General features: G+C 43.8%; 1 protein-coding gene across 4 annotated transcripts; it reads left to right on the forward strand.

Moving 5' to 3' along the window:
• Positions 1-1,624: 1,624 nt before the first annotated feature.
• Positions 1,625-15,039, forward strand: SNAP29 (synaptosome associated protein 29). 4 transcript variants are annotated; one of them, XM_035097535.2, is made up of 6 exons: positions 1,625-1,718; positions 7,154-7,523; positions 11,913-12,109; positions 12,653-12,738; positions 13,225-13,329; positions 14,730-15,039. In XM_035097535.2, the coding sequence occupies exons 2-6, from the start codon at positions 7,299-7,301 to the stop codon at positions 14,885-14,887; spliced, it is 771 nt and encodes a 256-aa protein (XP_034953426.2). In that variant the 5' UTR covers positions 1,625-1,718; positions 7,154-7,298; the 3' UTR covers positions 14,888-15,039. The 4 variants fall into 4 exon arrangements, with proteins under 4 accessions (XP_034953426.2, XP_034953428.2, XP_034953427.2 ...); XM_035097537.2 differs by lacking the exon at positions 1,625-1,718 and adding an exon at positions 1,728-1,902; XM_035097536.2 differs by lacking the exon at positions 1,625-1,718 and adding an exon at positions 3,453-4,542.
• The last annotated feature ends 370 nt before the right edge of the window (positions 15,040-15,409 follow it).

Raw genomic sequence — 15,409 nt, forward strand, 5'->3', positions numbered from 1 at the left:
CATGTCCTAAGATAAAAGGCTTCTGGGAAATGATTTATAATGAAATGAAAAAGATATATAAAAACACATTTGTGAAAAAACCAGAGGCCTTTTTACTTGGTATAGTTGGGGAAGAACTCCCAAAAAAAGATGTTACTTTGTTCATGTACGCCACCACAGCAGCGAGGATATTAATTGCGAAATACTGGAAGAAAGAAGAATTACCCTCTCTACAAGAATGGCAAATGAAAATGCTGGATTTTATGGAACTTGCAGAATTGACAGGAAGACTCCGAGATCAAGCGGATGAGAGAATGGAGGAGGATTGGAAAAAATTCAAAGTGTATTTAGGGAATTATTTTTGAGTAATAAAAGACTGAACATCTAGGGAAACTTCGAAGTTAAGGCATTAGGGAATAAAGTAAAAGATTACAAGTAGAAAAAGAGAGTTTTTAAATAAAAGATGGAAATTAAGAGGAATTCAAGAAAAATATGATGATGGAAATTAAAGGCAATGAGTCAGAAACTGTTATAGATGATTTTAAAATGAAAATCAGTTAGAAGGGATTTGGGGAAACAAAAGAGACAATGATTTAAAAGATGTAACGAGATGAGATGTGTTTATTGTTGTTTATTGTTTTGTATTTTTTATGTTTGTTTTGTTAAAATGTTAATCTGTGATGTTTTTTCTTAAATATTTGATAAAATCTAATAAAAATATTTATATAAAAAAAGAAATTAGAATCTTTATGTTTTTGTTCTTTTTTGTACTATGTATTTTTGTTTGATCATATGTTTGTATTGTTGTTTGTTTGATTGAAAAAGAATAAAAAATATTTTTTAAAAAAAACATAATTGTAAAAAAGGGAGAGAGAAATACATTTCAGCAAAACCATTACAATGGCCCATAAACAGACCCAGCAAAGATGCAACCAATTTCTTACGCCATAAACTTTCGTTGGCAGCCCAAAACAACCCATGCCGTAAAGAAATTTGTTAGAGTTGCCGGTACTTTACAGCCCGATCCTACCGGTAACCATGTCTACTCAGCTGCAGCACTCAATTCAATTTGTCAGTGGCGTTCTAAATCAGATTTTGAGTATACCCCCTTAAAATCAAAATACTTTGATTTCAGTGAGTCTACTCTAAGGATGACCAAGTCTGAATCCAACACCTGCCGATCGAAAAGACCGGAGATCAAACCGATCAAATGCCGACACACTTATTCAAGTCTAAAGGCACGGCGCGTATGTCTCTACGGCACGTGACAAACATGGCGGCGCCCGCAGCGGCTTCATTCCTGGAATCCCGACCTTAAAAAAAACAAAAAACCAGAGACTCAACCAACTAACTCAGACTTTGTGTGTATGTGCCCAAAGCGTGTTGACCACTTTTTCGCCTTTCACCAAATCCAGTGCCCGCTTCCTCCCCCGTGAGCTGTTTTCCCGAGGATAATAAAGGTTTGAAATTACTCTTTTTGTATTATTTTCTTTCAAAAAAAACCCCTCTCTCAAAGCGGTGGTTGGTTCAGTCCGACCGCGTCCATTCTGTTTCGTTTCCTCCCATTCTCTCTACCCCTCCCATTTTCTTCTCTCGCTCCACCCTCCCCCCCCCCGCCCTAGCTGGAGAAGTGGTTTGGCCCGCTTGACCTGCCGGAAGAAAGGAAGGGGAGGAAGTCGACTCGGCTCGTGACGGGAAGCGAGAAGCCGAAGAGCGGGGGACGCTGCTGCTGGTGGTGGGTGAGTGAATGCCGGGAGGGAGGGAGCTAGCAAGAAGCAGCTTTTTCTCTTTTTTCCTCCTTAGAGTGATCTATTTACATCTTATTAACCAGGTTTATACCCACCCCCCAGGAGCAAAAGAAAACGTTTATGGTGCTCATCCCCTCCCCCCGTTTTCTTATCCTCAGAACAACAACCATGCGAGGTAGGCTTGCGGGGTGTGTGGATCTGAGTCGCTTTGTCCTCCCAACAGCGGGGTAGATTGGGCTGAGAGTTAAGGTGGCTCCTTGGGTGAGCTTCCTGGGGAGGGGCAGAGAGAACAAATCGATCCAGCATCACCCCAGTGAGCTTTGTGGCTGTGGGGGGGGCGCGATTTGACAGCTGGGTCGTCCCCAGTTTTAGGTCAAGGGCCACTGCACCCCAGTGACTCAGGATTTCCCAAACTTGGGTCTCCAGCTGTTGCTGAACAACCAGCTCCCATCATCCCGAGCTTAGCAGCACCAGGGATCAGGGGTGCTATTTTTTTAAAAAAATGTTTGATTAACTTATTTTAAATTTGCCTTTGTTTTTGCTTAAAAGCTACTCTGATGACATAGCTATGGGATGGCGCTGTACTAGCATTTTTAAATAAACAAATTAAAAAATACAACCCACAGAGCTATGCCAGGTGTTGGGCTAGCAGCAGCCCTCATGTTGAGGTTTATATTTAGCCACAGGTTCCCTTTTTGAAACAGGTGGAGGATAGTCTTTCATCAGATCGCTTTTAAAAACTCTCTTTGCCTTCCAGTTATACTGTACTTTGTATTTTGCTCAGTACTTCAGATTATGTTGAATTGTATGGTGTGTGTTTTTGTTGATGGCAATCAACTGGAGGTGATGAGTAATTAGCTTCTTGATGACTAATTCTATTGGCATACTATTTTATTTCTGTCCTGCTGTTTGATCCAAAATAGTCCTCAAAGTAGCTTATTTTTTATTTTAATTTTAAACCCAAAGTTGGGGCTGCTGCTGGCCCAACACCTGACATAGCTCTGTGGGTAATATTTATTTTTAATTTGTTTATTTTAAAATGTTGGTATGGTGCCTTCTCAGGGTAGCTTTTAACAAAAATAAATGCAAATCTAAAAAGCCCAAAATAAGTTAATCCTGCCAACCTAGCAGTTCGAAAGCACGTCAAAATGCAAGTAGGAACCGCTACAGCGGGAAGGTAAACGGCGTTTCCATGTGCTGCTCTGGTTTGCCAGAAGCGACTTTGTCATGCTGGCCACATGACCTGGAAGCTATACGCCGGCTCCCTCGGCCAATAATGCGAGATGAGCGCGCAACCCCAGAGTCGGTCACGACTGGACCTAATGGTCAGGGGTCCCTTTACCTTAAGTTAATCAAACGTTAAAAATAGCATAAGAGGCCTCAATAAAAATTAAATTTAACACTGAAACAGATTTTAAATGCCTGTGCCTAGTGCTGGAGTGATGTCAATGTGGGCACCAAGTGGGTCTCTCGGAGGGGAGTATTTCATAGCTGGGGTGCCACTACTAAAAAGGCCTTTTCTTCTGTATCCTCCTGCCACACCTCACCTGGTTGGGGCACCTTGCAGAGCGCTTCAGAAGACTTTAAGATTTGAGCAGGTACATATGGAGCTAGTTGATCATTTAACTACCTTGATTCTAAGCTAGGAAGTGCCAAAAGTGTCAAAAATAGCACTCAGAGTTGGGCCCAGGAGCACACTCTGCATTATTATTATTATTATTATTATTATTAATAATTTATTATTTATACCCCGCCCATCTGGCTGGGTTCCCCCAGCCACTCTGGGTGGCTTCCAACAAAACATTAAAATACAGAAATCCATCAAACATTAAAAGCTTCCCTAAACAGGGCTGCCTTAAGATGCCTTCTAAAGGTCTGGTAATTGTTATTCTCTTTGACCTCTGGTGGGAGGGCATTCCACTTCCTGCAAAGCAAGTCTCAAAGAATTTGGCAACTACCAATTGACAATAGCATGAGTCTCATTGCTCTGTGTGGGCTTGCTTCCAAGTGCACATGATAAGAATCATCCTGTACACATGAATCCCTTGGTGTCTTAGTTTATTATTACTCGAGACAGCCTCTCGAATAATAATGATGCTCTTGTCTTAGTGCCCTGTATCATGCGACCAGATCCTAAAGCTAGTATATTCGGATAAGCCTACTTCAGCAATGCAAACACATTGCTGGATCACAGGGCAGGAAAAGGCTGTTAAACAGAGAAGTCTTTAGCAAGGACCTAAAACAGGCACCCCAAAACTTCGGCCCTCCAGATGTTTTGGACTACAATTCCCATCTTCCCTGACCACTGGTCCTGTTAGCTAGGGATCATGGGAGTTGTAGGCCAAAACATCTGGAGGGCCGCAGTTTGGGGGTGCCTGACCTAAAACAACGGTTCTCAAACTGTTTTCTCTGGGACACACTTTCAGAATAAAAATTTGCTCATGCCACACCAAAAATTTTATTGATAAGAAATATGTTGCATAACAAACAGGACGCGGGTGGCGCTGTGGCCTAAACCACAGAGCCTAGGGCTTGCCAATCAGAAGGTCGGCGGTTCGAATCCCCGCGACAGTGTGAGCTCCCGTTGCTCGGTCCCTGCTCCTGCCCACCCAGCAGTTTGAAAGCACATCAAAGTGCAAATAGTGGTCAGGGAAGATGGGAATTGTAGGCCAAAGCATCTGGAGGGCCGAAGTTTGGGGATGCCTCATTTAGAGAATTGGTTTGCAGGGGGACATAGTTCGGAAAGCAACAGCTGGGCAGAGCTGAGTGGGGAACAACTAAGAGAAGCAGAACAGGAAGAGAAAGAGATCCAATGGTAAGGAGAAGGCTCAGTGGTTGCGGGATCAGGTTGCAAGAAGGGGGAAGTGACGCAGATGACTCAGGGGAAAGTAGGAGGGAAGCTTAATTGGGAGGACCTTCGCTCCGATAATGGCTGTGTTGCTTTTTTGCTCTGATCATTAAACACTCTTAAACTGGTAAGGGACTCTTACTTGCTTTGTTCTGCTGATGCACAGCCAAAGGGGTGGGGGAAGGAAGCCGTTTCTCCGAAGCCTGACATAATATGACCATGAGACATCCAGAAAGTATAGAACGTGTTGGAAGTGTAAAGAAGCAGAGGGAACCTTTTTTCACATGTGGTGGACATGTAAAAAGGTAAAAGTATATTGGGAAATGATTTATAATGAATTGAAAAAAATATTTAAAACTACTTTACCCCCAAAAAAACCCAGAGTTCTTTCTGTTGGGAATACAGTAACCCAGACAGAATAAATGAATAAATTTTTATTTGTGTCAGGTACCGACCATAGCAATAAAACAACAATACGATATACAAAGAATAGAAATAAAAAGTCAATTATATAAAATACATTTTAGGGTTTTGAATCAATAGTCAAATAGTGGATCTTATTCTGATTGCCCCAGCTAAAAACCTTGCAACCTTTGCTGTCACCTGCTCATCTTGAACCCAGACAGAAATTCCTAGGTGTCAGAAAAGATTGTTTATGTATGCAACTACTGCAGCCCTTGTGTTAGCCCCCAAATGGAAAGTGAGTGAGGTCCCAACTAAAGAGGATTGGCAACTTATGTTGACATAATATGCAGAACTTGCAGGTTTAACACATAGGATAAGAGAGCAAGAATAACATATATTTAAAGAAGTGTGGAAAATATTTGTTGAATATAAGGAAAATAACTACAGCTGAAAACGCTGGCAGCACTAAGAATACTTCAAAAGAGTAAATAATTTTTGATGGATGTAAAAGTGTAAAACTTATTTGAATAGTTTTTTGTAAAATATGCAGGAATGTATGATATGTAAAATGAACAATGGAAGGAAAAGAAGGGAAGTCATTGGATATCCAAAATATAGTTTTCAATTAGTCTTCTCCAGCACAGTTCAAATGGCAATTCTGGATCACAACTAGGGTTGTCTTCCGTATCGCTTGATGCTCTTGCTCTCATTTTGAAAAGATATCTATCCATATTCCCGGGGGGGGGGGGAGAGAGTATACATTCGTACCTTGGAAGTCGAACAGAATCTGTTCTGGATTTCTGTTCGAGTTCCAAAACGTTTGGAAACCAAAGCGCAGCTTCTGATTGGCTGGAAGAAGCTCCTGCAGCCAATCGGAAGCTATGGAAGCCCCGGCGGACGTTCAGCTTCCAAAAATAGTTCGCAAACCGGAACACTCAGTTTCCGGGTTTGTGGCGTTCAGGAGCCAAAACATTCAAGAACTAAGCTGTTCAAAAACCAAGGTACGACTGTACTATACTACACTGATATGTTTAAATGTCCTTGAATCTCCCCACCACATTTGCCATCCTCTCCTGGCACACCCTTCGAGAACCACTGACCCTAATATTAGGCACTTACCTAATATCCACAGGCAGGATATCCACAGTACAGCGTTGCTAAAGGCTGTGCTTCAGGTGGTCACGATGGAATAGACGTTAGAGTGCCTCCCTTAAGGCTGTAGTGACCAGTATTTGTTGAGACATGTGAGCAATATAGGCCTTCAAAATGCTATTTGAGCTGGTCAGGAGGGGCTGGCACAATGCGGTGACTCAGGTTGTCCCAAGACAAAGAATGGTTAAGATCTGAGATTAGGCCAGGGGGTGCTCTTACATTTTAAACTTACCATGCTGATAAGGATCCCCCACAAAAAAAACAACACAACTCCAGTAAAGTTTCTAGGGTTTGCAAGAGGAGTGTGTTGACAGTATGGCCAAAACGGGAAGCTATTATTTTTTTTTTTAGTGGCAGAACTTGGAGCACAGCTGAATTCTCTAATAGTGTCTGCTTGAGGATAGTTTGACCCATGATTACCGCAACCTCCTCTGTTTTTCAACCAGCTTAAAGCAAAGATGCATCGAGTTTTGAAAGGTGACCTCTTCGTAGCATTGGAAGTGGTTTAAGCGGAAAGATGAGGCAAAGGTATACCATAGGACTGGTATAAATTGAAAGCTGATAAGAACTGAGCTGCTCCCACACCCACATACTAGTTCCTGCTTCCATGGATCAAAACATACAATGCATGTTGCTAAAACACTACTGTTGAAAGGCAGGTACTCTAGTTAGGAAGATACACTGGCAAAGCAGGCAGTTTGAGATGTTTGAAGCAAATGAGTTGAGCCACATGGTATGAAAGAAGGCAAGAATGTGGCTTGGTTCCACCCATTTTGGGTCATCTGGAGCAGTTTGCTATCTCCTGGCTGGATAACTGACTTGCCGTTTCATTTACCAAGCCTCTGGCACACTAATCCGAACAGCGTGACTTGTCAGAGTTTGGAGAAAAGTGGAGCAAAACTATATTTTAATAGCTTTGAGCTGGGGGAGGAGCTCTCAATTGTTCCTATATCGGTATGGGTTCTTTCAAATCATTTCAATCTGGTGTTTAAATTTACTTACAACTCACTTCTTTTCACAGAATCCGGCTTTCCATCCCGTCGTTGCTGGCGATCTCTGGCATGAAGGCATTGATCTAGGTCTGAAAAACATCAGTCTGGTTTCGTTCTAGTCTGCCTTTTGTCTACATTCACGCATAGAAAAGAACCAAACTCCGAGCTGCAATTATGTCGGCTTACTCAAAAAGCTACAATCCTTTTGACGAAGATGAGGATGAAGACTTAAAGCCAGTCAAGTGGAATGAAAGTAATGAGCCCCCTAGGGAAGGGGCAGATAGACAGAGGTACCTGCAGCAAGAAGTCCTGAGGCGGTCCCAGGCCACTGTGGACAGCAGCAACCGCGCCGTGTCCCTCATTTATGAGTCTGAGCATATTGGCGTAGCTGCATCAGAGGTAAGCAAGAATCTTAAGATAGACCTTGCCATAGTTTATGAGGAGCATATTGGATAAAAGTACTTTCTTCAATATTTTTTCCTATAACAATGTCAACTTATGAGTTACTTAGGGACACGGGTGCCTCTGTGGTCTAAACCCACAGAGCCTAGGGCTTGCCAATCAGAAGGTCGGCGGTTCGAATCCCCGCGACGGGTTGAGCTCCTGTTGCTCGGTCCCAGCTCCTGCCAACCTAGCAGTTCGAAAGCACGTCAAAGTGCAAGTTGATAAATAGGTACTGATCCGGTGGGAAGGTAAATGGCATTTCCGTGTGCTGCTCTGGTTCGCCAGAAGCGGCTTAGTCATGCTGGCCACATGACCCGGAAGCTGTACGCCGGCTCCCTCGGCCAGTAAAGCAAGATGAGCGCCGCAACCCCGGAGTCGGTCACAACTGGGTCAGGGGTCCCTTTACCTTTACATTGGATGCAACCCTGATGCACTTCCATGTTAAATCCTTAGGTTAGCAGATTGACTCCTCTGCTGTTGCTCCAACACCTTGAAAAACTCTTGCATAGAAACGGCAGGTGGAACGTCCTTTAGTCCTTATTTGAAACCCGTCCTAAAAACCTTCAGAGTGGGTTTCTCCCTGCATTTAGAGCAATGTGGATCCAGGAATAGAGGAGAACAATATGAGGGTCATTTCAGATTCAACACAGAACTGTGGCTTGAGTGCAACAACAAACCATAGTTTGCTGCTAGCCTAGAAGTTACCTCCAGCGGGAAGGTAAACAGTGTTTCTGTGCACTGCTCTGGTTCGCCAGAAGCGGCTTTGTCATGCTGGCCACATGACCTGGAAGTTGTCTGCGGACAAACACCGACTCCCTCAGCGTATTGAGTAAGATGAGTGCGCAACCCCAGAGTCATCCACGACTGGACCTAACGGTCAGGGGTACCTTTACGTGTTACTTAGAAGTAAGTGGATTGATTTCAGTGCAGTTTACATGCAAGCGTTTAGGATCAGATTCTGAGAACTGACAAAAAAAACCTGGATGCTTCATTAGGGATAAAAGCCGCATTATGATTTTGAGTACATACTCAAATGCCCTTTCGGAAATGGCAGACATTCAGAGTCTGTCCACACATTTATTTCCAACATTCTTTCAAAGCATAAGGGACTAGCTCATGCCAGTAACAGCAACTCAAGTCGTTGGTTCTCTGCACCATATGCCTTTATATCTTGGTTTCATTGAAGACGTGACAGTACGTTCATGCAAGAAACTTTGTTGGGAAGTGATTATTGTGGGCAAGTGGAATTGAACAGCTGTAAAAGGACATCTCTCAAGGAGATGGGCTTTGTCTTTGTCTCAGACCACAGTGTCTTGTTTCTTGTAAAATATATATGTGTGTGTGTGATACTTGCTGAAGATGTACATTGGACCTATCATTTGTAAATGTGCTTGATTTCTAAGCCAGTGACTAGAAAGGAGAGCAGGCCCTACTTCAGCCACTTTCAGCACACACCTGACTACATAGTCCTTCCTATTAATCATTTCCTTTAATTATGAAGCCTAGACTTGAATCACTGCTAGGCATCATTGGTAGGCAGAACCACTAATACAAGGCCTCCTGGATTGTCTTTCTAGAAGTGAGGTTGTTTTTAAAAAATAAATACAGTGGTACCTCGGTTTATGAAGAAATAATAATTATTATTATTATTTGTATCCCGCCCATCTGGCTGGGTTTCCCCAGCCACTCTGGGCGGCTTCCAAGAAAGCTTTAAAATACATTAACATGTCACAGATTAAAAAAATTCCCTGAACAGGGCTGCCTTCAGATGTCTTCTGAATGTCAGGTAGTTATTTATCTCTTTGACATCTGATGGGAGGGCGTTCCACAGGGCGGGTGCCACTACCGAGAAGGCCCTCTGCCTGGTTCCTGTAGCTTTGCTTCTCGCAGTGAGGGAACCGCCAGAAGGCCCTCGGCGCTGGACCTCAGTGTCCGGGCAGAACGATGGGGGAGGAGACGCTCCTTCAGGTATACTGGGCCAAGGCCGTTTAGGGCTTTAAAGGTCAGCACCAACACTTTGAATTGTGCTCGGAAACGTACTGGGAGCCAATGTAGGTCTTTCAGGACCAGTGTTATATGGTCTTGGCCGCCCCCAGTTAATCTGTTCCGGAAGTCCGTTCTTAAACCAAAACCGTTCTTGAACCGAGGTGCGCTTTCCCTAATGAGGCCTCCTGCTGCTGGTGCCCTTCCACCCTTCACATTCTGTTCGTAGACTGAGGTAAAGTTCTTAAACCAAGACGCTATTCCCTGTTTTGCTGAGTTTGTAAACTGTTCTTAAACCGAGGTACCACTGTAAATCAAAAGACTAGCAGTTATGAGTTGTTCTTCGATTTTCCTTGGTATGATTGGGGCAATCTTGTGCTGCCTTTTATCCTAATAAGCTTATTTGTAGGGCCTTAGCTCTCCAGTGCATAACTGCATTCAAATTATTCCATTCATATACATATTTAAACCAAAGTCCAAGAGACTGAGTACTGAATTGGTGCATCCCTGGTTCCAATATTTCCAGGTGGGCTGAAGCAAGCTACTGCTGTCTTCAGCCTCCCCATCTGCAATATGGGGACAGTAGTGGCCTGGCTTCCATTGTTGTTAGGAATATTACAACAAGAAGATGCTGCGTGTGAAGCGTTTTGAACTTCTGAAAGCACTAGGAATGAGTGCTAGTTCTGTCCTCTCCAACCGTGAGTGTTGATTTCTTCCAAGTGTGGTGCAAATGAAATTGTATACTTGGTCCATCTCCTTCAGATCATATGACAATTGTATCCCAGAGTGTGTGATAAACTAGGAAATGAAAAATTGAAACAAGCTCATACTTTTTTTAAAAAAGTAATAACAATCAAGGTTGAAATCTATCCAAGTTGTTGTTTTCCCTAGTCTATAGAGAAGCTACATTTTACCTGAACTGCGGTGTTTTCTAGAGGCTGAAGCCAAAAAGAGCATTTCTGGCTCCCTGGGAAAATTATCAGACCTTCTCTGAAAGAGTCCTGTGATCAGACTAGAGGGAAATTGGGCAGAGAGACTGCAGTCTTTTGTTCTTCGCTTGTAGGTAGGAACTTGGACCAGCAAATATTCCAGGTAGTGGTTTTAAAAAAAACAATGCTAAAGGAGCAGATCGTGAAATGAGCAGATGCTGTTCAGTAGGCCGGTGAGCTTTAATTAGGCATCAGCAGAGTCTTCACATCTTAGCTTCCTCATGCCTTCAGCAAAGCTTGCTGCATGAATGTTATAGTAGAAATAGAATTCAAGAAAATACCGTGGAGATAGAAAGGATTACTACTTCGTATTTTTCATCAGCAATACGCAGCAACTTGCTAAAGAAATCTAGTGAACCAAAGGGGCTCTTTTCCACATCGTACTAAATCAGGCATCCCCAAACTGCGGCCCTCCAGATGTTTTGGCCTACAACTCCCATGATCCCTACCTAAGAGGACCAGTGGTCAGGGATGATGGGAATTGTAGTCCAAAACACCTGGAGGGCCAAAGTTTGGGGGTGCCTGTACTAAATCTTCGTTTAGTGCACATGCATGAGCTGAAAGAAGCCCAAGCAAACCCTTGGGAACCACTCTCCTGATTGTCATCAACTCCTGTATAGTCAGAAGGAGGGACATCACAAGCGTTTAATCCCTCTTTCTCAGGATCTTGACTTCTCATTTCTTACATGCCACAGACTATGGTCCAAAACAAACACTGGTTAGTTAAACAAGCCAAACCCAGGACTTGAAGCGGCTTTGTTTTGAAACTGATCGGCGTTTGTTTTAAATCAATGGTCTCTGGTTTTCAGAACATGACAATCCAGATTTCTGGGTAAGGGGAACTACTGGCGAAGAACTCATTCCAGCTATACTGTAGGGAAAAGGGGGAGCCCATGGCTTTGTTTGGGTTCGTTCCAGCTTGTGCTAAATTGTGGATTAGCAAGGGACAAAAGAAAGCACTGCCACAAGAGGCAGTGATAGCCACCAACTTGGATGGCTTTAGAAAGGGATTAGACAAACTCATAAGAGCCAAAGGCTATCATTGGCTACTAGCCATTTTGGCTATGCTGTGGTTCCACGGTCAGAGGCAAGTGATGCTTCTGAATCCCAGTTGCTGGAAACCTCAAGAAGGGAGAGTGCGCTTGTGCTCGGGTCCTACTTGAGAGCTTCCCGCAGGCAGCGGGTTGACCACTGTGAGAACAGGATGCTGGGCTGGATGGGCCCTTGGCCTGATCCAGCAGATTCTTCTCATGTTCTTCTTGAGTGGCAATACAGCCAGGGAGTGCAATTCTCGAAACCCGGTTCTTTGCGAAGTTAAAACATTTCGCGGCGCTTTTTCTTCAGCCGCGTTAAAAATTCTTGTTTTCCGTAGGAGCTCGCACGGCAAGGCGAGGTACTGAAACGCAGCGAACGAATGGTGGATAAGATGGATCAAGACCTGAAAACAAGTCAGAGACACATCAACAGCATCAAGAGCGTGTTTGGTGGCTTTGTGAATTACTTCAAAGCCAAGCCACAAGAGGTCAAGGTTGAACAGAACGGGGCTGCCGAATACCAAGCAAGCAACAAGTAAGCAACCTAAATTCTCTTCCCAGCTAGCAAAGGTATAAAACGTGACACCTGGGAGTCGAGAGAGCAGGGGTGGAAGCCCAGGTTGCAGGTGGAAGTTGGGACTTCAGTTTCATCCCAGCATTCTTCTTCAGTGGGGCCAGGAAAGATTCAAATATCCATTGCAACTTCTCCCTTGATTGCATCAGAACGTGTGGTACTTATGTTGACCTTTGGACCATTCTCAGCAAAGTCAGGAAAGATGCAAAAGGCGTCAAAACAGAGTTTTGAACATTGTGCTTTCCTGGCAGCTCCATCCTTGTACTTTTTAAGATCGGTGCATCCCCAGTTTTCTTTTGAAAATGGTTCTCTTTCCCCCCCCCACCCCCACCCTATAGACTCATTCTGAACTGATCAGGAGCCTGGGAGGCAAGGGAACAACAACGAATGCGTGTGAGTGTGGAAAGACTGCAGAAAGGGAAATTAAAAATTTTTAAGCCATTGCCCTTAATGCAAGGCCTCTTTGGACACTGGGAATGGTACCTGTCTTTTCTCTATCTCCAGATTGAAAGAAGCCATATCCGTTAGCAAAGAACAGGAGTCAAAGTACCAGGAGAGTCATCCAAACCTACGGAAGTTGGATAATTCAGGTTTGTTTAAACTTGTTTAAAGGGCCATGCCAGGCCTGGAGGAGTTGGACATTCAGGGTTTTTGGGTATGGCAGGTCTGCAAGAAAGAAAAGGATGGTGGTGTTTACTTCCAATTACAAACCACCTTGAATTAATAATTATGTGTTCCACTAATTCAGTATACAGTGGACGCTCAGGTTGCAAACGTGATCCGTGCGGGAGACACGTTCGCAACCCGCAGCGCTGCATCTGCGCATGCGCGGGTCGCGATTCGGCGCTTATGCGCATGCACATAGCACCAAAACCCAGAAGTAACCCGTTCCAGGACTTCCGGGTTCGGCGCAGTGCGCAACCCAAAAACACACAACCTGAAGCGGCCATAACTCGAGGTATGACTGTAAAACCATACTTGCTACATTAAAATTGTTCTCTTTTAGAAAAATAAGAACTGGAGCCATCAACTAGTGTTTGGTGCATGTCTAAAAACTCACCTTTTCCCCTTGCCAGAGCATAGTTCCACTGGAACCAGTTCAGAGTCTTCGTTCCCACCTGATCGTTACCCAAGGAATCAACACCTCCGAGCTTACCATCAGAAAGTCGATAACAACTTAGGTGAGTAGTGACAGCCTGAACTTCATAATGCTTAATCCCAGCTCCTTACAGTACCTGAAATTGAATCCCTTTGGTTCCTTCGGGGTGTTCTCCCAAGCAGAAAGAAGCATGTGTCCCTGTTTTTCAATTCTCATTTCATGGAAATAGGAGGTGATGGAAAAATTATTAACATTAATATTTATTAATTCAGTTAGTGCTTGCTACATAAGAAGTCTTCAAACAACTTGAAAAACAAGAATGTAGGGCAGTTATTAATCATCTTTTGCTGATTAATCAGGGGGTATAGAAGGAATTGGAGGAGTGAAAGGATATGGCTGGGTGACAGCACAGGTTGCTTTGCTGCGCAACGCTTCCTCCTGCAAAATTGTCAACAAGGGCTCGTGTTTCCTGCACAGCGGGAGCAGAAGAACTTTTGCCCCTCCAGTTGTTTCTGAACTTCAACTTCCATCATCCCCAGCAAGCATGGGGAAATGGAAGTTGTAGTTCAGCAACATTGGGGGGCAGGGGAGCAAAGGTTCCTCTCCCTTGCTGTGCAGAGATTAAAGGTGTCTGTAGATGCACAATAGCAGCTGCTCTCATCAGATTCTACAAGTTGCACTTTTGACTGCCAAAAATTAAGTGGATGTGGTTAACGGCTAATTGCTGCTCCGAAAAGACAGTGGTCATGAGCTGGGAGAGGATCAGAAATAGCAATATGTTTGAAGGCAGCAGTGCTTTCTTTACCTTAATATTTCTAAGCACAAATCAAAGTGCTGGTGCTGACCTAAACGCCCTTGGCCCAATATAACTGAAGGAGTGTCTCCATCCCCATTGTTCAGCCCGGACACTGAGGTCCAGCTCCGAATGCCTTCTGGCGGTTCCCTCCCTGCAAGAAGTGAGGTTGCAGGGAATCGGGCAGAGGGCCTTCTTGGTAGTGGCGCCCTCCTATGAGATGTCAAGGAAATAAACAACGCTCTGACTTCTAGAAGACATCTGAAAGCAGCCCTGTTTAGGGAAGTTTTTAATGTTTGATGTTCTATTGTGCTTTCAATTCTGTTGGGAACCGCCCAGAGTGCCTGGGGAAACCCATCTAGATGGGTGGGGTATAAATAATCATAATCATTATTTACAGAGGTAGCTGCATTAGTTTGTACAAAAAAATAGTCCTGTGAAACCATAAAGGCTAACAATTGCGAGAGCCCACCCAAAATGGGAAACCCAACCAGATGGGGTATAAATAATAAATTATGATTGTTATTCCAAAGCCACAGAAAAAAGAACAACCATCCTCTTTAACTATTGGCTCCTTAGCTCAGAATAGTCTCAGAGCAGCTACTTTATTATGAATTGACTTCCCAAACATATTTCCTGCCTTGTATCCTTGCTCTTAACCCTGCTCCATTGTCTCCGTCCATTTGCAGATGAAATGTCCTCTGGGCTGGGCCGCCTGAAAAACCTCGCTCTTGGCCTACAGTCTGAAATTGACGAGCAGGATGAAATTCTGGGTCGCCTTACCACAAAGGTGGAGACTCTGGACATCAATATTAAAAGCACGGACAAAAAGATCAAGGAGCTTTAAGAGAGATCCAAATCTCTTGCCTCCACACAAGAACTTGATTGCTTTTATACAGCTGGAGATCATCTTGCTATCTGGAAAACAACCAGCATAAGAAAAATGGGTTTATGTGACTGATTTGCCTTGTAATTAAAGACGGATAACCTGAAGTGCAATATGAGACATTTTAAACCACCTTCTTTTACATATGCATGCCTAAGGGTGCTTTTAACCATTGCCCCTTTAAGCTTCTGGTTTTGGGGTACATTGGAACCTCAGTTTTCAAACACAATCCATTCCGGAAGACCGTTCGACTTCTGAAACATTCGAAAACCGAGGATCAATGGGCAGTTGGCAAAATCCATTGGAAAAAATGGAGAAACACGCCTCGGAAGCCGTTTGACTTCCAAGGCGCATTAAAAAATGGAAGCAATTATTTCCAGGTTTTTGGCGTTCGGTTTCTGAATCGTTCAGCTTCCGAGGGGCTTGAAAACCATGGTTCCACTGTATATACCTCAATTCCAGACACAATATATGCCATCAATT

The sequence above is a fragment of the Zootoca vivipara genome, chromosome 17, assembly GCF_963506605.1.
Source record: "Zootoca vivipara chromosome 17, rZooViv1.1, whole genome shotgun sequence".
Lineage (NCBI taxonomy): Eukaryota > Metazoa > Chordata > Lepidosauria > Squamata > Lacertidae > Zootoca > Zootoca vivipara.